Genomic DNA, 24609 nt, shown 5'->3' on the forward strand with positions numbered 1-24609 from the left:
GAAACCTCATCAGCTGTTTCATGGAACCTTATCAGCTGTTTAATGACACCTCATCAGCTGTTTAATTAAACCTCATCAGCTATTTAATGGAACCTTATCAGCTGTCTCATGAAAACTAAATGGTTTCATGAAACCTCGTCAGCTGTTTCGCAAGACATCACCAGCTGTTTCCTAAAACCTAATCAGCTGTTCTATGAAACCTCACAAGTTGTTTCATGAAACCTCATCAATTGCTTCATGAATCCTCATCCACACACCACTAGACAACAGTTTCCCATTATGAAGTTGCATCCAGAGCAACAGAAACAGATCAAACATATTGTGTGGGGGAGTTGAACGATAATAATTCATGCCTTGAATCACAAATGGAGCTACTGAGGCTAATCAAGGACAGTCTTGTCAAATAATTCATGTAGGATTGCTGCCAACGAGGAAGAAGATTTGGGGATGCGCAGCCCGGGTCTGTGTCTGACATCATCAATGCTGATTGCTGTGACAACGTTGTCGGACATTTGTGTGGGCGAACCCAAACAACTTCAGTGATGTTTATTTGCTAAATATGGGGATCTCTCACCCGACGGCTCCACCCATAGGTCAGATGAGTGATTAATATTTGACTCCAATAACAACAAGACCCCAACCCCAACCCACCGGCCTCTCGCTGCTATGGAAACCTGGCAGCCATTCGGGAAGAGCATCTGCTGCTCACAACCAAACATACACCCACATGCACACACACACACAAGTTCTTCAGCAAGAAGCTGAAGCATTCATTAGTCGCAGTATGAGAGAGTTCATGCAGGAAGTTTCATTTACAGGCAAAGGAAGCGAACGTCACTCCAAATTGTTAGTTAGCATGCTAATTGCGTCATAATGAGGGATACAAGTCGATCCAAGATCCCACACACAGACAGATGTTCCACACACACACACACACACACACACACACACACACACACGACACAACCAGCAGACGAAAGCATAAAATCATTCTCACATCAACCGACATTCAGGAAGAATCACTCCAGTTTGAGGAAAACATACAAAGAGGTCTTTCTGAGGCACAGCTGTGAAGAGTCATAAAAGGAGATGGCGATAAAAGGAAGCCATCTCTGACGAGAGCGAAAAGACACACCAAAACAATGATGGGATTGGAAAGGTATAGAGTCGTTAAAGTCACCGATGAACATCAGAAAAAAGATGAAGTTTGTCTTTTATGGAATGGAATGGCTTATCGGTGGAGAGTTAATCCTGGGGGCCAAATGGGGCCCATTAATTGAATTTCTACATATTCAAGTAGAACAGAGGTCCCTAAACATTTTTCCTGTGAGGGCCACTTCACTCTGATAGGGGGCCGGGGTTCGTTTGTAACAGAAAAGAGCCTCACCAAATCACCTTTTCTGGGTTCTTACAGAAAAAGTGTCAGGAATTACAATTTGATGACCTAAAACACTGGTATCTTTCAAACCCGACCTTCTTGGACAGCAAAACAATGTGTGTAGGTTTAGAATATGATTTGTGTGTATCATTGTGTTTAGTGATGTCTTTTGCATCTTTAACAGTTTCCTCTACAAGTCCTCATTTAATACATCCAGGAACAAGTGATGGTCTGATGGAGTTTCATGAAGCAGTGTCATGTTGTTTAGAGGTCAGTAGGTGGCGCCATCAGTTTAATAAACCATATTTTTCATTAGAACGCATTTGTTTTCTTCTTCGTTGAGATGGTGTCTCCACTACTTGTCTCTCCTTTTCACAAATATGTCACTCTGTCTCTTCTAACCCTGGACTCACAACAAACATTGTCACATTTTTTTATGCCTGGATAACAGAACTAAAGCAAATCCACTAGAAAAGACGGGGGTGTTGTTTTTTTGAGATCCCCTAAAATAGGATTTGTTTCCACTTTATCTGTGTCACAAACATTCCAAATAACAAAACCACTAGATCAGCGATCACCAACGCAGTGCTCGCAGACATCCAAGGAGTCGCCCACAATGGGCCTGTTCAAATACATTTTTTTTTAGCCAATAACCACCTTCATTTTGACTTTGGGTTTTCTTCCTTCTTGCCCAGATAGTAGCTAGTTCAAGAATCAACGTGATTGTTGTATTAGAGGAATATCTTTCATTATCGATAATATTGTTAGTTATTAGTGTAACGCTCTAATTAAGAGAAATACCGTTTTTTTTCAATTTGTTTTTGTTTTTTAATATTCTTGCGGTAACAAGTTGAAAATTGTTTTTATTTTACACCAGCATCATTTAGTTTGTCAAAACAGTTGTCACATTTTGAAAACTCTAAACACAATTAGCACAGCGTCGGTCTTTTGTGGCTGAACCATTCACAGATTTCATGTCGTTTTCACACAATATGCAGTCAGTGAACACATTTCCACAATGCTTACATTTTCTAAACAGACAAGCTAAACCTCCCAACAAAACTATGGATTGTTTTTTCATTACTTATTATTTTGTTAATACACAACATCCCACCATAGCAAAGACAATATTCCAAACCTTAGATACTGTATAAAAACCTCTAAAGTATGGGTAAGCGTAATGCCAAAGACACTTCAAGGTAAAAGAGTGGTATATTTCTAAATAATTTAAATATGCATATGATGTCGACAGAAAAATGAAGTTATTGAAGCTAAACATCCATTATCCATGGTGAGGTCACGTAGGTCACAGACTTTTCTTTACTCAGAAACCAACTTGTCCGAGGGAGCACAGGGGGTTTCCTGGGTTTTGCCAAAATCTAATCCCAGTCCGACACAAAGAGAGGCGTCCTGCACTAGTGCCTCCTCGACCACCAAGACATTCAAATTGTGTGAATAATTCCCGGGAAGATCAGAGAGTCAAAGTTAAGGATCCTTTATAACTGGTCAAAAAATGTCCTAACACAACATCAGGAAGGTCAAGGTCAATCAAGAAGACTTCAGGAGGACAAAGGTATCGGCGTCTGGCTACACATCTTGTTTGGAAGAGGAGAGAAGGAGGAGGTCTTGATGATGTCAGGGGCCAAGATTGAACAAAAGAGACTGTAACCAAACGGTCGGTGCGTCTGATTCTCCGGGTTCAGCCTCATCTCCTTTTATAGCTTCTCACATAAAAGTGTCAGCTCTTAAATGCAGCACAGACATTGTTATATCACCTGCTGAGGTAATACGCCACCCATGTACGACTCCTCTGGCTCCCGGCTCCTCTTATTTCTTCTTTATCTTCATCGACACCTCAGCCTTTTGCTCCCTCACTCCCTGAGCTCCTTCATTTCTGCTTTTACTAGCCTCTGCACTTTCTTCTCCTCCTCCAGCCACAGCACTTTTTTATTTGATTGGCTCACAGAGACCCCAAACTTTTTTGTAAACAGTGAGAGAACAGTTATTAGTCAAACAAAATTATGAACAGTGTGACGTTTTTGTATGGAACACGATGACAGTGGGAAAAAACCCAATATAAAAATAAAATAGGAAGCATACAAAGGTTTGACCAAATAACCTTTTAAACACAGTAATACAAATCACAGTTAAACACACACTTATTTTATATTTAAACTGTCTTATGACATCATATCTCACACATCCATCATATATTCAAAATCAATTATAAAAACAATAAGTAGCGGTCCACTACAGCCGGGATCAGTTTGTAATAGGAAAAGTGTGATGATCGTAGAGGTGCCTAAACATTAATATGTATTGTTTTCCAGAAAGCCACACATAATGAAATAACTATTTTGGGGTCAGTAAATAAATAATAACACTATTAATTCAATTAATTAATTAATCTAATGACCCGCTCTAAGTAAGGTAACAACATTTTTTATTGATTTTTATTTAACTTCTAAAAAATAATTTACCCCCAAAAAATGTGTGCTCCTATATTTTGTCAAACACTTTATTTGGAAAATAAAATAAATCAAAACGGTTAAATCTGGTATTGTTCACGGGTCCGGGCCAAATGCGATATGGGAATAAGAAATAAATTGCCGATTCAAATAATATTTTATGCTTCAAAACATATTTTATAAAATGTAACTTTATATAATGTTTTTTTTAGTAATATGATCAATTAGGGGAAAAACTACTTCTAAACACCCAATCAGCTGTTTTAATTGACAACTGGCTGATCCAATGAAATATTAAGTCTCAATGGGCAAAGCTTATGAGAAAGAAAGAACCCCATTGGTTCATTTTCTAACATGTGGGGGTGCTGGACCAATCAGATGGGCTTTTACAAACATTGCTTTAAGTGACCATGTAGTGTTAAAGAAGTTGTAAATGCACTTATATGAACAAAAAGACGGACAAGAACAATGTGACTGACAGTCTCATCGCTCTCTGGACAGAAAACATCTTGTGCTAAGAGTCCGGGGTTAGTGTCAGACAAAGTCAGATGTCATCTGACTGGCTGCCCCGTTTGTCAATCAAGTGACAGTCCATTTCTTATCACAACATCAGGACGAAAGCCGAGGCGCTCATTGGATTATTCCAGGTGTCAATTCACTGCCCGAGACAAACATTTGAACGTCTTCTTTGTTCAGATGGAAACACGAAGCCATTAATGGAAGATCTTGTGTAACCTAATGATGGGGCCAGTCGCCTAGAAGCAGCAGTCAGGATGGCAGTAATTATACGGGTGGTAGCCGCACACACACACACACACACACACACACACACACACACCACAAGCCTGTCTGTCTGACAGCGGGGATTAGAGCGAAGAGGTGCAGCTAATGCCCAGTAACAAGACATCCTGCTTATCGCCCACGGAATCGTGTGTGTGTCAGAAGAAAGTAGCAGACGGATCTACACCAAATTAGCTGCATGTTATTTTGGACTTTAATGACTTTTCCTTGCATGTCGTCAGACCACAGGGCTTTGAGGAGAATCTCTCTCTGTTCCGAAATACTAGAATTCTTCACACAAATCTATAGATATTTACGTGGAATATCATGACTGGAAACAGAAGAGAATGTCAGAATATTGTTGATCGCCTTGTTCTGTATTTTGTGTAAATATATACAGTATGTAAAATACAAATGATTTTTCTTGTGTCAATGTTTGATATAATGTGATTTCTACTCTTATTATATATGCCTTTGAAAGAAACTGTATTAACTAAAAGTTGCCAACTGTCTTAAAATGGCAGGAAACCATTAAAAAGTTATTTCTAATTAAATATATATAAATCATGATAGAGAAAAGAAATGCATAAAAAAACGACATGAACAATAATAGATGATTTAAACCCACTTCTATTTTTAAGTGTTTTGGAGATTTTATTGAAAATAATTTAAACAAATTCATTCTAAATATGAAGCAAGTCACCCTAAATTACTTAACTGTTCCTTTGAATTTCAAAATGTGTGTAAATAAATGAGATCCTGGATGTGAGAGTGAGTATGAGAGGATAGATGCTAAATTTGTATACAATAATTCAATAAATAATACATTTACTTTTGTGTGTATCTTTGTTCCATCCATCATTTTTTCATCCATATTATTGCTTAAACGTATGTGATACAGTATTACTTTGTAAATAAAAATAGAAATATAATGCATAAATATATGATTAAAACATACAAGTAGATTTAAGATGATCATTTGAAGGTGAAATCATGATACATGAAGAAAAGGCATGAGAAGAAAGTGACAGTTAAAAGGCAGTTTATGTTCACACCTTCACATGTATTTCATGAATAACAGATCCGTGGCGGTAACGATCTGCCGTGTGCAGGTAGAAAAACGGTAGTTTTAATCTGCGTGAGTGTGAAAGAGTCTATTTTCTTTCACACTGAAGGGATGGGGATGCTTTAGCAGTCTCACTAATTATTTATAATTAAAAGACATTTTCATCTAGTGCGCTCTGTTCTTCTCTCTTCCATGACACCTCTCTCTCTTCTCGCTTGACTCCAGTGCAAAGTTTCAAAAGCTTCTTTAGGGTTCTAAGAAGCAACATGCTGCTTATTTTACACACACCGACGAGAACACACCCCGTGATTTAATCTCACCAGAGCGAAAAAATGAATTAGCATATTCTTCATGAAAGCCATGAAGTTGGCTGTAATAAATGGAGAAACATGTGACCATCGATCCATCATCTCTTAACTTTCACCCTCAATCTTTCTATTTCCATCATTTCCTCACTCTGTCTCCAGTGTTGCCATGGTAACAAGCTGTGCGGGGGCTGCGAAGCAGACCTCACGGAGCTCAGCGAAAGAGAGAACACGAGAGAGACGCAGAATAAATAGCTGACAGAGATCCATGTGTGGGTTTTTTTTTTTTTTTGGGAAGGAAATCCTCGACCATCCGAAGTCATTGAAAATTCATGGCTTGAGTTTCGTTGCCTGAGCGTTTTAAGAGATCGACGACAGGATTCAAATCTCACCACATGTTCAACTGACAAAAGAGAATTTTGTTGCTGACAATGACAATGGCTAACTTGACTAGCATCTAGGTTTGACTTGAAAAGTCCCTCATGTGTCTGTTTATTTCATCATTTTCAGCCTAAATCTGCCTGATTAAAAAGAAAATGTAGTTTTACCACTGTTGGTATGACTTGTCTAGTTGGGCATTTAACCATCATCTTCCACCCGACCACCTTCTCTCTTGGGTTTACATGAACTATGTGTCGTCTATACTGGTTCTCCATCTGTCTTGGTTGGATAAAATGGTGTTGAATGCTTTGGAAGTGAAACAGTTCCATCAAAATATAGAAGGGTTCAAATTGACATTTTAAATATAATTCTATTATTGAATTTGCTTTTGTTCTTTTAATGTTTTTTTGAATAATTTAATTCAATAATTAGAATATTGAATGGTTGCATTCAAAGTTTGAATATATAACATTATTATACTACATTTTCAAAAACAATACACAGAGTACAATATTCAAATTCCAATAATCCAGAAAATAAAAAGTTTAATTCAATATTTTTTTATTTATTGCCTTTTAAACTGCCACCAGACAATACCAATGGAGTATCGATTGAGTTAATTGAACTGTTAACCAATCATTTGAAGTTTTTCAATTGAATTTGAAAGATGAATAAATAATAGTTAAATTAAAAAAATTTTTTTTATTGAAATAGCAAAATATCAAACTTTATGTGTAAAAAAAACACGATAATATTCAACATTTGAGGTGTTGAATACATCCATTAAATATTATCTCTGATATACTTTCTGAGCATCTATGTTTCATGAGGACGTCCTTGAGGATTGTCTTACACACACATATAAAGCTCTATCTCAGAACCTTCAAACAAACCAGTATTATCCGTCCAGGTCAGAGTGCTAACTCATTCAAAAGTACTAAAGCTGTGGACGATTTACATCATCGTCAATAATGTGTGAGGTGATTAGATCGTCCGTCTTCGGCTGTAACTACGAGCGCCACAGAGCAGCTCATTTGACAGACGTACTCTTTATTGACGCCTCTTTTGTGTGTGAAGGTTTAAAACTCAACACCCAGTGGGCGTGTTTATTGTCATGCGTGGGAGCGGGCGAGGCAGAAGTGAAGTGGCTATTGGCAGAGATATAAATCTGCATCAAATCACTGGAATCGTATCGAGCACCTGGAAGATGATTGATGTTTATCTGCGAAATCTCACTCTCGTCTTTCTCACTGTCCTGGTGTTATTGATTTAAAGTCCAGCCTTGGGTTTGCACGGACGGTCCTTTGAAAATATCACGTTCAGATGCTTCGAAGATGTCACAAGACTATCAATTATGGTAGTGGATTGACTAGAATATGATACATATCACGTACATACAGGGGCAACAATACAATATATTGTGATACTGTAGAAACAAGGATATATTTGTAGTATTGTTTGAGTACACATCTCTATTGTTTCACAATTTACACACCACATGAACGTTTTCATTTGGTTTGAAACCAAATATGTTCGACACATTAGCTTTAAAGCTGCTGTAGTCGACTGTATCCTCTCGTCCTCAGTCATCTCCGTAATCTTGCAGGATTTCCTTATTCTTCTTTCTATCGGCCCTAAGTTTAATTGCAACATTAAAAAATAAAAAATTGAATATTCGTATTGTTTAATAATATATATATATATAAACAAAGTCAAAATTATTATATTTTAGAACTTTAGGAATAAAGAAATATTGAAAACACAAAATAACTTAAAATAGGATTTAAAAGCCACAAAAAATTCTTTGAACTTTTTCTTTTAATCGATACAGTGCTGCAACTAAAACCCAACTTTCATAACTAACTAGCTGCATCTCAAGAGGAAGACTTCAACATTTAAAACAAGCAAGTCCCTCAACAATGATTTTAAGTAATTACTTTATAAAGTTGTCCCGCATCTGAAATCTCGGCAAAAAAGCCATCTGTAATCAGGCCCCGCTTTGTTTATACAAGAAGTTCCATAGAGGTTTAGACTTCTGGGATTGATGACGCACTACGACAAACGCTGATGTTTGACCAATCACAGCAGAGGTGGGGACTTAATTTTCTAATGTAAATATTTAAATGAAAAGAGAGTTTTACTACTGATGAGTAAAATAGAGGTCCAAGATCTATCTAAGAAACGTACATCTATCGATATATTTTTTTACACCCTTCCATCAACATCTACAAGGAGCCTTACTTTAATTTCCTCCCTTAATGATCAAAAAACTTTGGCAAAATAGCAAATATTAACTAGACTCATATTTTATGTTAACAAGCACAAGAGTGAAAGTTTACTTCACAATCTTCTCATGTGTTGCTCTCTACTGTGTAACTCCTGCCTTTGTTTCTATTGGAGTGCTGTAAGCCGATGAGACTTTTCCCTGAGAGAGCAATAAGAGGATGAACATATACAGTACGTGTGCCTTATCTCTGCTTCTGTGAGTGTGTGTGAGTGTGTGTGAGGCCAGAACATCACATGATCAGCTCAAGTAAAAATTTGTGTACACTGACTGCATCAACGTGTTTGCACATGTCGGCTACAGACCAGTGTCCCTGTGACTGTCTTATTGAAGGAATAACTCAGAACGCTGTCAAGACCATCTGCCCTTCCTTCTTTTGTCCTTGAAGTTTCATATCCGTTTAGCCATTTCTGTCGCGCCGCAACCGCTGGCAGGCTTTATCATGGACGTGTCGCAGATAGACGGGACGTGGTGCAGTCGGCCCGCAGAACTATTGGAATATTGAGAGAAATAAGTCGACGTGCAAATGTTCGTTTGTAGTCAACTTCTGATGTCAGACCCAGCACCACGCCATTTCTGTTCTATTGATTATTACTCTCGGCAAAGCGTTTTATTTTGAAAAAATATTTTTCTTGGAGTAACATTAGTTTGTGCCTCTTGACGTTAAGAAGTTTACTCAAAAAATAAACTATTATATACTAGTGAACTAGTGAAAATGAGTGAAACACAAACAACAATAACATGATAATATCATTTATTTTTACCGTTTTTATCTAAAGGCCAGTCTGTGAATATAATGCCAACATTAAACAGGTCATAGGTTCAAGAAAGGTTGGGGATCCTTGTACTACACCACTGTGCACTCTATTCTATTTTAGTGTTTGAGTATTTAAGTCTTAAAATCCAGCTACAGTGAGTGACCTTGACAGAGTCCAACTTTGCTACAACACAACTCCACAAAAACACCAAACTGATAGATATTTGGATGTTCCGTTCTCAGCATTAAACCTGTAAGTGAAGCTGCAAAATGATTGTTTTACATCAACTGGACTTTCTTTTTGTTGTGCATAAATTGCTTTTGTAATTAAACTGACGCTTCTAAAATGTAAAGACACTCTCAATGATAAATCTAGGCAAATGTGGCTCAGTAGGTTACATGTTACAGCACTTGTTTAATCTGTTAAACGCTTCCGCAAAGGATTGTTCTAGGGGATGAAACTTTTTTTTTTTTTTAAACTTCACCGGAAATAACCTTGTTACACAAGCAAACATGTGGGATTACTAATCCCTTACATTCCCATGACACAGATAGAGTGCACATTACACTTAAAATTAGCACCTGACATTAATAAATGATCATGACATACATAATGGTCACATAAATAAAAAGGACATGTTTTAGGACAGCATTATGTAACAATATTATTATTATTATTAATAATAATAATAATATGTTTTATTAATATTGCACTTTATATTTGAACACAAATCTCAAAGTTCTACACAGTAGAACAAGATTAATTCATAAATAATTCATATTAACCTTTCTTTTTTTAAATCAAACAAACAAAATAACATTCAAATTGTTTGATTAAAGTTGAAATTGGTTGATTTTGGTTGAAAATAGTTTGATTAAAGTTGAAATTGATTTAATTTTGCTAAAAAATTGGTTGATTTTACTTTTTTAAAAATGGATTACGGTTAAAAATTGTTCGACTACAGTTCAGACTTTTTCAGGTTGTAATTTGTTTAACTGCAGTTTAAGGTAATTGGAGTAAAATCATTCCACTGTATGTGACTTAAGTATGCAAAACAAATATATGTATGCCTCGAAGGTGTACGATTGTTTTAAAGGTGAGATTAAAACAATCAAGATGTCATCACATTTCCACACACAATGAGGGGATGTAGACTTGAGGCAGCCAGGGGAATTGAATTCTATCTCTGGATTTTTAGCTGACTACGCCACATTAATTTTATTGATCGTAGGTGTACTTCCATCCTACTTTCTAGCATCAAGATCAGATCCTGAGATGTTTCATTGAATCAAAAAATGATACGTTTTTAATATTTTGAACTATAATGTTATGGCGAAGCACTTCAGAAGTAAACAAGGCCGGACATGCGTCATGAAGATCAACATCAAGACGTAAAACACAACTTTGATTTGTTTTTGACTCATGACACCGATTCAATTATATCAGAGATAATCCCGTGAGGAATGAATCCAACATCTGAGGTTTTTATAAGGTATAAACTGTGAAGAATGTCACACAAAACAGACCAGGCAGATGCCAAAGATGGATCACAACGACCCTGTTAAGATGATCTTTTGACCCTCTGAGATGTTCCCATGTGCAACACACACCTTCACACTGTGGAGTCTCTGAGGACACACACACTGAAGCTGAAGTGATTTAATTAACCTCTACTTTTGTTTAATCACACATCGTTCTCACTGATGCGATGAGCTAAAAACATACCACTGCAGCTCTGAGACTGGGACGGCACTGAAAAAGCGCATACCTCAGCCAAGGAGCAGAATTTCATGGTTGAAGGGCAGGGGTGTTAATCACACAAGGAGGCCAAAATCTTTTACTAAACTTGGTCGCAGGTAGAAAACATTTTTTTATATACAAAAGCCTTCTTCAGCACAATTAACTTTTTCTGACCTGGAAATCGAGCCAGGGACTCTGGTGAAGTAACTGCAGTATTTCTGAGTTTCTAAAATGGTGAAAAATTACAAACACAAAAGGTTATATTCCATCAAGTTTTCCCTTTTTTCTGAAGCAGCAGCACTAGTACTAGTAGTCAGTAGGTGGTGCCATCAATTTAAAAATAATGTGATGTTTTATTAGAACAGGTGTTCAAAATAAAGGAAAATAGTGCAGAGACCGCCATCTAGAGGACTCTGACAATAATGACACTGCTTCATGAAGCTTCATCAGACCCATAATAAATACATAAATAAATACAGTGTTAAAATAACATTAGCTTGCAGTTCATGTCAAAGAATTCATTAACATCCCTTCTATCTGTGAAAGCCAAATCACGCAGTTTGTATTTATGAATGCACTGAATTTTGTTCATTGAATCAAATAAATAAAACCACAGAGCCCAGTAAGAAATGAAGACATTGAGGAAAATAAAGAAAAAGATCACTCTGGGGCTCTCATGTCATCATCAGCCTCCTCTCCATCATCAGAGATTGACTTTTTTTTTTGCTGAAGTCTCAAGAGTTGTTATTACGAGCAATCCAAGTTGACACAGTCATAAAAGTGATGAATTCATTTGCATTATTCCTCCAATTAAATGACAAGCAAACGACAGGCTCTTGCTTCAATCAACATCAAATTAAAACCATGCAAGGGGAAAATTAAGACGCCGACACTTTGACTCCCAAATGGAGACTTTGAGAGTCAAAGAAATTAATAAGTGTCAACACAACACAAAGGATGAGTTTGAAAATTAGATGAATGAAAAATTCTTGTTAAAACATGCTAAGACTCTTGAGAAGTATCGCTGACTGCAGGTATCAATTTGGAAATAACATAAGTAACAATATATATTCAAAGATTGGTCGAAAGGGAAAAAATTGCTAAATCATCAAATAGGTAATTAAATACAGTATATAATAACAAGGCCCAGGGGGCAAATCCTGCCCACTGGGTCACTCTATGTGGCCCTCTGGATGGTTGAGCAGTTTGATGGAAAACATGAAACACAAATATTAATTATTTTGGACCTTTTGTGATTGAGTGAACATACTGTTCACATGGCACTTATAAATGAACAAATAATATATAAAATGTTGTTTGATTTCAGTTGAAAATTGTTTTACATTTTCTTAAATTTTGATTCCATTTGAAAATTGTTTGATTACAGATGAAAATTGTTTTTTTACGGATGAAAATGGTTTGATTACAGATGAAAATGGTTTGATATTATTTGAAAATTGTTTGATTACAGATGAAAATTGTTAGTTTACAGATGACAATGGTTTGATTCCATTTGAAAATTGTTTGATTACAGATGAAAATGGTTTGATATTATTTGAAAATTGTTTGATTACAGACGAAAATGGTTTCATTACAGATGAAAATTGTTAGTTTACAGATGAAAATGGTTGGATTCCATTTGAAAATTGTTTGATTACAGATGAACATTGGTTGATTCCAGATAACAATTGTGTGATTACGGTTGTACATTTTCTGGTTTGTAGTTTGAATGTATGTATATAAAGAAAAAAAGGGTTTGAGTCCAGGATCAAATGTTCAATCATCACATCACTGAGGCTGTGTGGCTATAAAAGACGTGCAGTAAAATACTGGTAGATCACATGTTAGTTCAACTTTATCCTGGATGTTTAACAAAACCATTTTCTGTTAACCAGCTGCCCTCAATTTTGTCACTCCTCTCCTCTTTTATCTCCATGCTCTCCCCGCATCCTAGCTCGCCTCCCCCCCCGCTCAACCACATCTTTCATCTCCTCTCAGAAGACGGAAATGTCCCTACTAGACAGAGCGGCCGCTTTGAGACAGATTTTGATGGAGTTTGACCTCTACATTTCTAATGGATCTCCATTTCAAACCACTGCAGGATGTGTGATAACGACACACTGTGGTGCTCCGTGTGTGTCCACACTTTCTTCTGTGACACATTTGACGTTTGTGAGCAGATGTTCTTAAGTATTCGCTGGTTGATAATAGAGGTCATGACTATTTGAATAAGATCGATAAAGTTGTGGTCAGGGTTAGCAGTAAAAGCAGTCACCCGACCTTCGCTACCTTAACAAGACTGCAAATATCATCTCACAACGCGAGCATTCCCTACATGACTGCCAAATTAAAATGCGAGGAGCTGCCCACGCATGCACGTATGAGCGCACGTAAACACATGAGCATGCTCCTCATTTCAACCCAGCTGGTATCCTCCAAATATGGCTGCAGATATCGCCATGGCAACAGCAGACAGAAGGGGTGCAGACTAGTGTGGGGTTTGATTTGGAGTCTTTTTTTTTTCAGACATTTGATTCAGAATATTTAGTTCATTCAAATGTTAATCCATTCTTCTAACATGCTGGGAGTTTCTGCTAGTGGGAAAAAAAATTAACATCAAGAATGATAAATAGTGGCTGTGAAAACACATTTGTATTTCACTGTCACAGGAATAAAGTGGAATGTTTATTCATGTCAAAAGAAACTTTAATAACAGTTAAATGTTCAGGACATTTAGAGAAAAATCCCCCAATCTATTCAAAATAATATTATTTTAACAATCAATGGTGTATGACAGACCTAAGCAAAGTGAGGCCCAAGGACCACATGTGGCCCTTTGACTATGTTTATGTGGCCCAAATGAGGTCAAATATGACATGAAAACAAATAAATGTATTTTTTCTAGTCTCTAAACACGATCTGGTTTTTGATTCAGGACTTTTGTCATTTGTGTATTTATTACTTCTCAAAAAAATGTAAGTGAACATAAAAAAGTGCTTCTATGTGATATTTTAAATTTTAACAAATTATATAAAACATGACACAATTAGAATTTTAGCATATTTAGCCTGATTTTATTAATTAATTTTATTCTTTCCTCTCCTTTTTTTGTTGATGGCCCTCACAACAGCTATTGTAAAAAAAATGTGGCCTTTTGAGGAAATTTAATCTGACACCCCTGGGGTATAATAACTCACTGCACATTAAAAGAACACATGTTTGTCTATTTGTACAGGAAACATTTTTCTTACTCCCTCCCAGAAGGTCAAAGCAGTGTCTGGTTCTGCTCGAGGTTTCTGTCTGTTAAAACAAAGGGTTTACTAGCTCATTGTGATTGGCTGGGACCTGTTTTTCTATTATTTAGTAAAGTGTTATTTAAACTATAAATTGTCTTGAGAAAACTCTGTTATGATTTTATACTTTAAATAATAATATGTTGACCAAACTGACTTGCAGGGGAAGCTAAATGCTAGCAGAGATGCGAACACAAATCCTGGCAAACATCTGCGCTCTCAACAAGAAAGCTGCTTTAACAAAAACATGCTGGACTCTTTCTTCCTGATCGATGGTCCACATCACTTTTATAGCAACTAATGCCTACTTCAGGACTTGCTGCATGATGTTTCTCATGTTTGGTTTCCATTGAGGTAATGTTGTATTTGCCATCATTTCCCGACCTTTCAACATGAACATTTATTTCTATTGAAAGAAAAGACGATAAGATTATTCGAATCTTTATGGTAGAGAAATTGCTTTTATGTCGAGAGCCTACTCCATCCAATCCCTCTCAAAAACATTCTCGCTGCTTCGTTCTCTCGTCTCTTGCTTCACAATGACCGCTGAAGGTCTTAGAAAATACAACTTACAAAGGCAGTGCAGATACCTGCAAGAATTCTGTATTGCCTCAAAGTTCTTCAACATTTTTCGTCTATTTGAATAGTCTAGTCTCATTAACTGCACTATTCATTTCTTGGCACGGACAAGGAACAAACATACGATGTAAAAACTAACAATTTGACTTTGTTTTATTTCTTTTATAAATATATATATATTTTTTAATTATACTGTTTTTTTATGTGTGTATTTATTGCCATGCAAATCTCAATATCCACAAATATTGAGATTTAAAATAAAAAAAAGGCTAAATAAAATGGAATACAATATATTTTTTTGCATATTTAGCTTGATTTAATTACTTATCCCTCATTTATTTTTGCTTAATGGCCCCTTACAACAGCCACGGTATAAAACGTGGCCCCTGAGGAAATGTAACTCCTCGCCTCTGGTCAAACTAATCATATATAATGTCAATTTTGGCTTCAACTAAGAACAGCTCCATCACAAGGAATATTAGGCTAGATTCTCACAGTCGGAATCAGAAGTGTTTTTATCCACCACCAGAAAATCAGCTCCGACTGAAGAAGTATGACTGATGGCCGAAGGAGAGAAAATAATGGGCTTATTAAAACTGCCAATAGAACGGCTGAATGTCAAAATCTGGGTCAAAGTGGAAAACATTTACGAGAGCGTGAGCGACGTCTGTAGCGTAATTGTTCCGGTGTTAGTCATCTGCTAATGACTATGAAGTAGCTTCTTTCTTCGGGAAGAAAACTGTGAACCATTTTCAGTTCACGCCTACAAAAGGCTTTTCAACTCGGAGGCTGAATAAAAAAGGCTAAATTTCTTATTATTAGCAGCCCGAGAGAAACTGAAGTCAACAAGAAGGCTGCTTCGCTTCAAGGTTGAGACACAGCAGCCTGTATGTTCTCCTTATGTTGCGAGGGTTTACATCGGTTACTCTGGTTTCCTCCCACAGTCCAAAAACATACAGAGGTTGATTGAAAACTCTAACTTGTCAAGCAGCTTCGATGGTTCGACCCCAATAAGGGATTCAACATAGAACAGAAATGAATTTACAACCAATATGACAGATTTACTCTTCTCTTTACCTGAGTTTTAATGATGGTGATGAAGATGCTGACGACGATGATGATGATAAAGATGAAGAAGATGATGATGATGATGATGATGTGGGCAGCATGACAACAAGCATCAAGGTGGCTGCAACAACAAAAACAGTGATTTGGTAACACAGGACCGACACTGTGGGAGGAGAAGAACTAAAATAATCGTGTTGGCAGACGTCATATGTATACAATTAGTCTAAGTAAATAGTTCTGTGATGATGAGTGTGTGATTGGGAGATGATGAATGACAAGTCGTCATTAATATCGGTGCCTTAAATCATTATCATTAAACACAAAAAGACAGAATTGTCTTAATGTAAGGAAATTACATTAATTTCGGATACAGTTATGTTAAAAAGTAAATGGTCAAATTAAGGGTGTTTATTGGCAATCATTTGGTGATAGATGCGTATCACGATATAAGGCCAAAGATACGATATACTGCAATATTGTAGAAACAAGGACATATTTTTAGAATTTTCCGATAACTTGATTCTGGCGTCGCAGAATTTACACGCACGACTCTCAAAACTTTTCAACATTAACCTTACAATCTGCTGGAGTCAACTGTATCCTCTAATCCTTAGTCATTGCTGGGATGTCGCAGGATTTAATCGTTTACACACTTTATTCACATATAATTTATAAAGAACTACAATAAAATAAAATGGATTCAAAGCCAAAGATAGATAAATGGACAAAATAAAATGTAATATAAAGAAAGAAATAAAACGTTGGATATTCATACGGTATTGTTAAAAAAAATATTGCAGTATTTGAGTGTATCTATATTTTCTTACACCCCTGGATACAATATTTAAATTCCAACTGTTTTGGGGAAAATTTCATCTGCCAGTTATTTCTGACTTTGTAAAGCACAGCATGCTCGCCAGGTTTCTTTAATTCCCTGCTGAAATGTCGAAAGAAACGTCTCCTTCAGCACCTGAGGACGTTTAAACAACAACACAGGAGAGAACAGGCAGCAGGACTGGACAAATAAAAGTACGTTGAAGGTGCTTTTGAGCCACCGGAGGAGTATTGTGTGCAAAGAAAGTGGATGTGGAATATTTTGGCTCACAGAAATAGCTGTGGGTTTATAATCATCAAAGGCTGCTATAAGAGGGTTATTTTAGAAGAGAGCAGTGAGACACAGCTTTGCTTCTCCATCTGCCCCCCAAATCTTCCAGTGACTACAATCCCTACACAGAAGAATATCTCTCCTGGCTTTACAACTTTTCCACGTACTCACACGCGCTTTGGGTTCTGAGAAAAATCCTATGGAATCTGTCACAGAGTCGCAGTCAAAGACAAAACAAAATTTTTCCTCTGACCTGCCGATGAGAAGGAACTCCCCGACAAGTCCCTGGCGCCTCATTGCCATGAGAATATTCCGAACGGTCATGCCTTCGCAGAAACACGCCACCACCCTGGCTTTGGGCAGGTGAGCCCTCAGTCTCTCCAGCAGTCGGTCGAAGCTCTGTTCACCGGCGTTGCTCCAGATTTTACCTGAGAAGAACATTGAAGATTAAGAAACATGTCATGACAATTTTATTTTTTATGGCACAAATGTGTTTGATTCAGTTCTTTATCTTGACTTTACTCTTATATTAGAAACAAAAGTGTTTTACCAGAGTGTGCGATACAGATTCCCTCCTTGCCAGCCATGTCTTTGAATGCCTCCATTCCACTTTCACCATAGTTGCCTAGGAAACCACAGGGTTAAATGGAAAATGTCAAAGAATTAGATTATTGAAAAAAAGGAAACATTAATAAATCATCATGATGAAGATGTTTGCGTATTTAAAATTATTCTATTTCGAAGCACCTCGTGACAATAAGCCGCTGCTTTTTTCTCACAAACTATACATTCTTAAATAATCTCTGGATTTTTACTGGATTAGCGACCCCTGGGAGGTGCAGTAGCAGGAAGCACAAGGGTGAGAGAGAAAAGTGGAAGCGAAAATGCGGTAAAAAAAAAGAGGTAATATACATACACCAGAACCTGTTGGCAGTTAAACAAGAAGAAAAAAAAAAACGGTTAGTTTGATTTTCTTTTGATAAGTTTATTGATGCAAACACAGATGGAGACGGCAGCGTAAAGATCAGACTCAATGCAAAAAGACGACAAAATCTTTCAGATGTATAAACACGAAAAATGAAATAAATTATTCTTCTCTATGTTGTAAATATATAACATGTTATAATTCTACTACACCTGAGGCTTATAGACAGGTGAGGCCTATATGTGAACACATTATTTATTTATTTAATTATTTGGAACGGCCAGTACTCAATGTTGAACGTGAGTGTTTGTAAAGTAGTTTAAATACATTTTCAGCATAAAAATAAATATAATTTCATGTCATTAAGTCCCTGCAAGAAATATTAGTCAAAGCTTTAAATAAACTAAGTACATGTTTCATTAAAAATCCTGGTTATGATTTCTAAACCGTTTCTCCTTCTAAGACACAGCAGCTCGTGCTCTAGTCAGATCGAGAATCTCCCACTGTGGCAACCATTTTCTTGCCAGAGAAAGTGGGTGACCTGGAATTTATGCTAATGACGCGCATCGAATGTGATAGGAATCCCCTTTTAAATGGCACCATTCTTCCATCTTTACCTAATTTGTGCTCCTTGGAAGCGTCACTATTTCTAATCCCAGTCAATCACAGAGACGCTTTCTATACAGTACATAAGAAATCTTCAGAGCATTTTGGTCGTCGGTGCCCTACGGAGGAAGCTCGGTGTACATTACTTGTAATGTCTGTATGGAACATCAGGATGTAACGTTGATGTGAACCGTGACATTAAAATGATCTAAGGGTGCGCAGCTGCTTTCTAGTCGTGGAGCCGAGACCTTAACTCTCCCGGGCATAGCCAAGAAAAGCAGTGACCAGTGAAATGATAGAAACTTGACCGCTCGTGTGTGTCGTCTTGATGAGCATGTGTGCCGTCCTGTAATAAATGTCCCACATGGAGAGAGACAGATGGTTCAGACAGTCTTAGGTAGACACACTCCAACACTCTCACCATCATCAAGATCGATAAAGCTTGTAACCTACTTCACTCCGGTCCCAGCTGGGATTTCTTTGCGAGACATCTCTCTCTCTCCCTCGCTCTTTGTTCTCCATCTCGGCTCTGCCGTTTCCATTTGTCTCCATCTCTCACCTCTCGCGTCCGAACCTCTCCTACACATTCGACTCACTTCATTCTAGCCTGTATTAAAAGCACTTACTCACAAATAAAAGTGTTCTCCTAAACCGACCAGGAAAAGAAAAAACTCTCCCACTCACACACTCATTCACTATTTGGAAGACCTCAGGCTATAACCGAGTACTAACCGAGTACATCAGTCTGTCCCGTTTCCCTCAACCACAAGTGAACTTTTTTTTTTACAGAAGAAAGTGCATATTTTAGGAGAGTGAAGCTCTAGGTCCAACTTAACCAGCAATGATTTTCATCTGTATCTTTTATTGATTCATCCATTTGTATTATTTGAGAGATGAAAGTATTATCGACGAAGCACATACTTCTCTCCATCCATCAAGAAGGAATTCAAGGAGTTGAGGATCATCATCATCACAAAGACAACTTCTTAATGTATCCAATGAGTATTCAGCTGGAATGATTTTCTTTCTGGACGTTTTTTTTTTTTTTTTAAGATCTAGTGGAACTCAACATGAATAACTAATGAAAATTGACATTGACCAGGTTATTCTTAAAAAATTCATTCAAACAGGAGGTGAAAGGGAATTCCATCAACTACATCAAAGGAGAACAAATGTGGAAAACTCAACTCACTGAAATGAAGACCATAAACATTGTGAAGGTTTTCAAATACATTTACTTGACACTAAAAGTTCAAGAATAATCCAGAGAAGTATAAATGACACAGATTAGTTAAACAATTTAGCTGAAGCATCAAATGAATAATAAAATGGATCAAATTAATCAAGTAACATTTGAAAACAATACATGCTGCCCATTAATGATCACATGACACACATAAATGATCAAATGACACACGTAAATGATCGCATGACAAACATGCATGACCCCATGACACACATACATGATCCCATGACACATATAAATTATCGCATGACACACATAATGAGCCCATGACACACATTTATGACCTCATGACACACATTAATGACCAGATGACACACATTTATGACCCCATGACACACATACATGACCCCATAACATACACAAATGATCACATGACACAAATACATGATCCCATGACACACATTAATGTCCACATGACACACATAATGAGCCCTTGAAACACATTTATGACCCCATGACAAACATACATGACCCCATGACACACAAAAATGATCACATTACACACATACATGATCACATGACACACATACTGTACATGACCCTATGACACACATTTATGATCCCATGACACACATAATGACCCCATGATACACATACATGATCACAAGACACACATTAAAGATTCCATGGCACACATAAATGATCACATGACAAACATACATGATCCCATGGCACACATCAATTATCACATGACACACATGTATGACCCCATGACACACATTTATGACCCCATGACACACATTCATGACTCCATGACACACATAAATGATCACATGACACACATACATGATCACATGACACACATACATGACCCCATGATACACATACATGATCACAAGACACATATTAATGATCGCATGACACACATAAATGATCACATGACAAACATACATGATCCCATGGCACACATAAATGATCACATGAAACACATAAATGATCACATGACACAGAATGTTCAAATGACCTTACTAAATAATGATTTGAAGAATTGTATAATAAGACATAGACAAAGTCAGAATTGTGTAATATTAATAACAAAAACGCGAAAATAACATGTATACAAGTATATAGAAAATAGTTTGCTTAGTGAAATTTTAAAAAGTTTGGATTAAAGGAGGAAATACTTTGACTTTAGTTTAAAATGTGGTTGATTACAATAAAAAAAATATGATTGTAGATGAAAATTCTACAATTCTATGCAAGTTATTTTTATAAAACAAAAATGTGTTTGACTCCAAGAATACCATTGTATTAAAACATCAAATTGATTAAGAATGATATAATGAGCGATATTAGATTGAGAAACAAATTTAACTACAATTTAAAAATAGGGTTAGGGTTAGTTTATTAAGTGTAAGACAATTTCTCATCTTAATCAGGACATTCTGGGAAATGTATTCTAAATGAAATGGCGAGAAAACCCAAATAAACTGACAAAATATACTACTTTTTTTGCATCAAAACTTTTGTATTTACTACTCCCAACATAACATGTTTAGTCAGTGAAAAAGAAGTAATGATGCCAGGTGACCTCTGCCAATGTTACATCGGTGTAGCATGTTCCTGACAAGTGGCTTCGGAGTCTACCCTTCCCCCTCCCTCCATCCATCCCTCCATCCATCCATCTCAATCACTATCCGCTCGTCACTCTAATCACAGGTCGAACACATGCTATTACATGTTGCCACACATTTTCCTCCGGCTAGTATTTTCCTGTTTTTCCGATCCACATCCTTCCTGTTAACACGTCACCATGGCAAGACAGCACACTTGTAAGTGAACCGACGGCTGCTCCGGCTCTCCCTCACAATATGTGACATCTTCACACGACCATAATAGAAATACAACTACTATGAAAAAGTGTTTGAGAGTTTTTTTTTTAATCAATGATGCTTGTGTATCGAGCTAAAGAACACATTTACCATCTGCTTTTATTTTTGTTTTTTCAGTCTGTCAACATCATTAGTCCTTCATTCAAGGATACACCTGCAGATGTGATGGATATAAATCCCATCATCACAGTCGATACCAATCTCACAAATGTCAGTTCACTGCCTCTCATTCATTTAGGCCTTTTTTTGCCAAGATCTCCACATGTATAAATGACTTAATGTACTATTCTGAAAGTGTTTGGATTGTATTTGCTAGTGATGATGATGCAATAAAACCAGATACAACCAATCCTGCTGATTCTTCTACCCAATTCCTGCTAAAACATAAATAGCAACCCCCAAAAGTTTAGTTTTACTAGAAGATATCGGAGAGGAGCTGAATGACTCTTGAGAACGCCATGGCCAAAACAGTTCAATTTTTTTCTCTTCTAAAAACTCCTCCCTCTTGACATGTTTGAGCCGAATGTCTTAAGCTTGATAGTTCCCATAATTAAATTACATTCCGTTTTCTCAATGTTTTCAAAATACTCAATTGGACCTCGCCTCAGCACCAACATACCTGAAGATTTATTTCATCTTATTGCCATCAACCCTTTTGACGACAAATGCATGAAAGATCCATCCCCTTCCAACAAAATGGTCCCATTTAGAGTTTACTCATTTTCACTAATTTACAGGGTTTTTTTGTGAGTAAATGTGAATAAAACAAGCGTCTTGAAGTGATTTTTTCTTTTTTGTAAATAAGAAATCACCGGCCCAGGGGGAGGAACTGATAAAAAGGTTTTTAGTACGTGTGATACGAGTAGGTATTGTCAAGGACCATAAGATCAATACGTGTCACAACTTTACCCTAAGATTTTAATTTTTGTGATATATTGCAACATTTTACCCAGTCAATGAAAAAATAAAATAATCTGACAATATTACTCAAAAATGTAACGAACAAATGAAGTCAAAGCTATTTGATAGTATATTTTTGACAGCTTGTTTTTTCTTTACATCTGCTTATATTGTGAGGCTGTTTTCTTGTTGTCAAAGTTACCCGTTCACTTTAACTGAACACTCTCACCAACTCTACCGGAAATGTCACTCTTTGTTGCCATTTGCAGTTGTGGACGTGCTCTGATGCTACTTTCTATTCCGTAAAAAACAGTAAAAGATATACAAAACGATATTGTTTAAGGGCGCAATGTATTGTGTTATATATTTCCATATATATATATATATATATATATATATATATTTGTCCCCCACTGTAATCAAAACCATGTCAAGGCTGGTATTTAACCTTCAATTTTAAAATTTCCTATCAGGGGTTCATTCCAACATCATCTCAGTCACAGCCGTTCTCTTCGTGTCTTAATTTACAACAAACGTTCACCCTTTTCATCCTCCTACCTTGTACCTTCATCTCCAATATTCTTTTTCAACACTGTCTAAATGACTGGTCTGTCCACACCACACAAGGGCTGCCCCCTTTGATCTATTCTTTCCTGGAAAATCAGTCTCTCCGTGTCTCCATTCATCATCCTACTGTCCTGTAAGGCTCCCCTTTCACTCCGCCTGATGCTCCTCTGTCACAGATCGACCGTCAGTTGTCCACACTTCCTGTGCACCGTTCCTCACCTACTGTCCATTACTCTGGATGATTGATCCCAAATGCTTGGACTCATCACTCACATGCTTCTGCATCTTCCCTCTCCTCCTGCCTCCCTCTCTTTCACTCGCACATATTCTGTCTTTCTTCGACTGACTCTCCTTCTCTCTCCCTTCACATGCGTTTTCTTTATACACTTATGTCATCAACAAACATCAACGTCCACCCGACCTCTTTCCTGATCTTGTTTGTCAGACTGTTTACAACCATTATCTAACAACCATTTTAACATGAAAAAACATTGGTTGTTGATGCTGCTGGTATCCGTCTTGGGTTGGAATGGGCCGTGGGCCTCCTCCAGCTAGTGAGAGGTGGTTGACACCCTGAGCAGGTCGCAATCTTTTTATTATTGATACTCTATCGATACATTTATTTTAAAAATTGACTTTAAAATATATATCCAATTATATTTTATTTTGATCATAGTTTTTTTGTTTGTTTTATATTTCAAAAAAGTGTGTAAAATTAAATAATATGATTTGATAATATTCTATTTACAATTAACATGCAAATATTCACAATGTTTGTTTATTTCTGTGTTGCAAATAAACGTCCGGTCACTAGATGGCGGCAATCATAACTGCCTCCACAGTTTACAATAACAATAAAATCCCACAGGATTCCGGAGGACAAGAGGATACAGTCGACTCCTGAAGCTTTTAAAGTTGATGTTTGGACATAATTTGGTTTCAAAACAAATTGAAGTAGTAACCACTTCATTATCGCCGGAGTAAAGTTCTCGGAAAATACTACGAATATATCCTTGTTCCTTTAGGGCACAATAAACCCACTTAATAGTTCAAGATCCTGCTGACAAGCAACATTGTGAGAGGAAGAATTAATGTTGATGGTTCTTGCCGAGCAATGCTCAGCGGGTTGTTTTTTAACACCGTTGAAAAGAGTCTACAGGCTCATTTGAAAGTAATCAATGATTCTCTGGTGTTTACCTCACTTAATGATCCTCTCTGATCTGGCCTGCACTTCACCTCCACTTTAAAATCAGCTGCAGTCGACCCCAGATCATTGCACCAGCAACACTTCTGCTTAGCAGCTGATTACACCATCAATAACTTGCTCT

At 36.9% G+C, this 24609-nt stretch overlaps 1 protein-coding gene across 3 annotated transcripts in view; it reads right to left on the reverse strand.

The window, feature by feature from the left end:
• The window catches only part of grm5b (glutamate receptor, metabotropic 5b), a 64408-nt gene that overhangs the window by 20750 nt on the left and 19049 nt on the right, over positions 1-24609 (reverse strand). For all 3 annotated transcript variants that reach the window (XM_087796088.1, XM_087796090.1, XM_087796089.1), the window contains exons 5-6: positions 17756-17830; positions 17459-17633 (exon numbers count right to left, since the gene is read on the reverse strand). In XM_087796088.1, the coding sequence (XP_087652214.1) occupies positions 17459-17633; positions 17756-17830 (250 nt within the window). The remainder of the gene's footprint in view (positions 1-17458; positions 17634-17755; positions 17831-24609) is intronic.

This window comes from Callionymus lyra, chromosome 7 (genome assembly GCF_982586985.1).
Source record: "Callionymus lyra chromosome 7, fCalLyr1.hap1.1, whole genome shotgun sequence".
Lineage (NCBI taxonomy): Eukaryota > Metazoa > Chordata > Actinopteri > Syngnathiformes > Callionymidae > Callionymus > Callionymus lyra.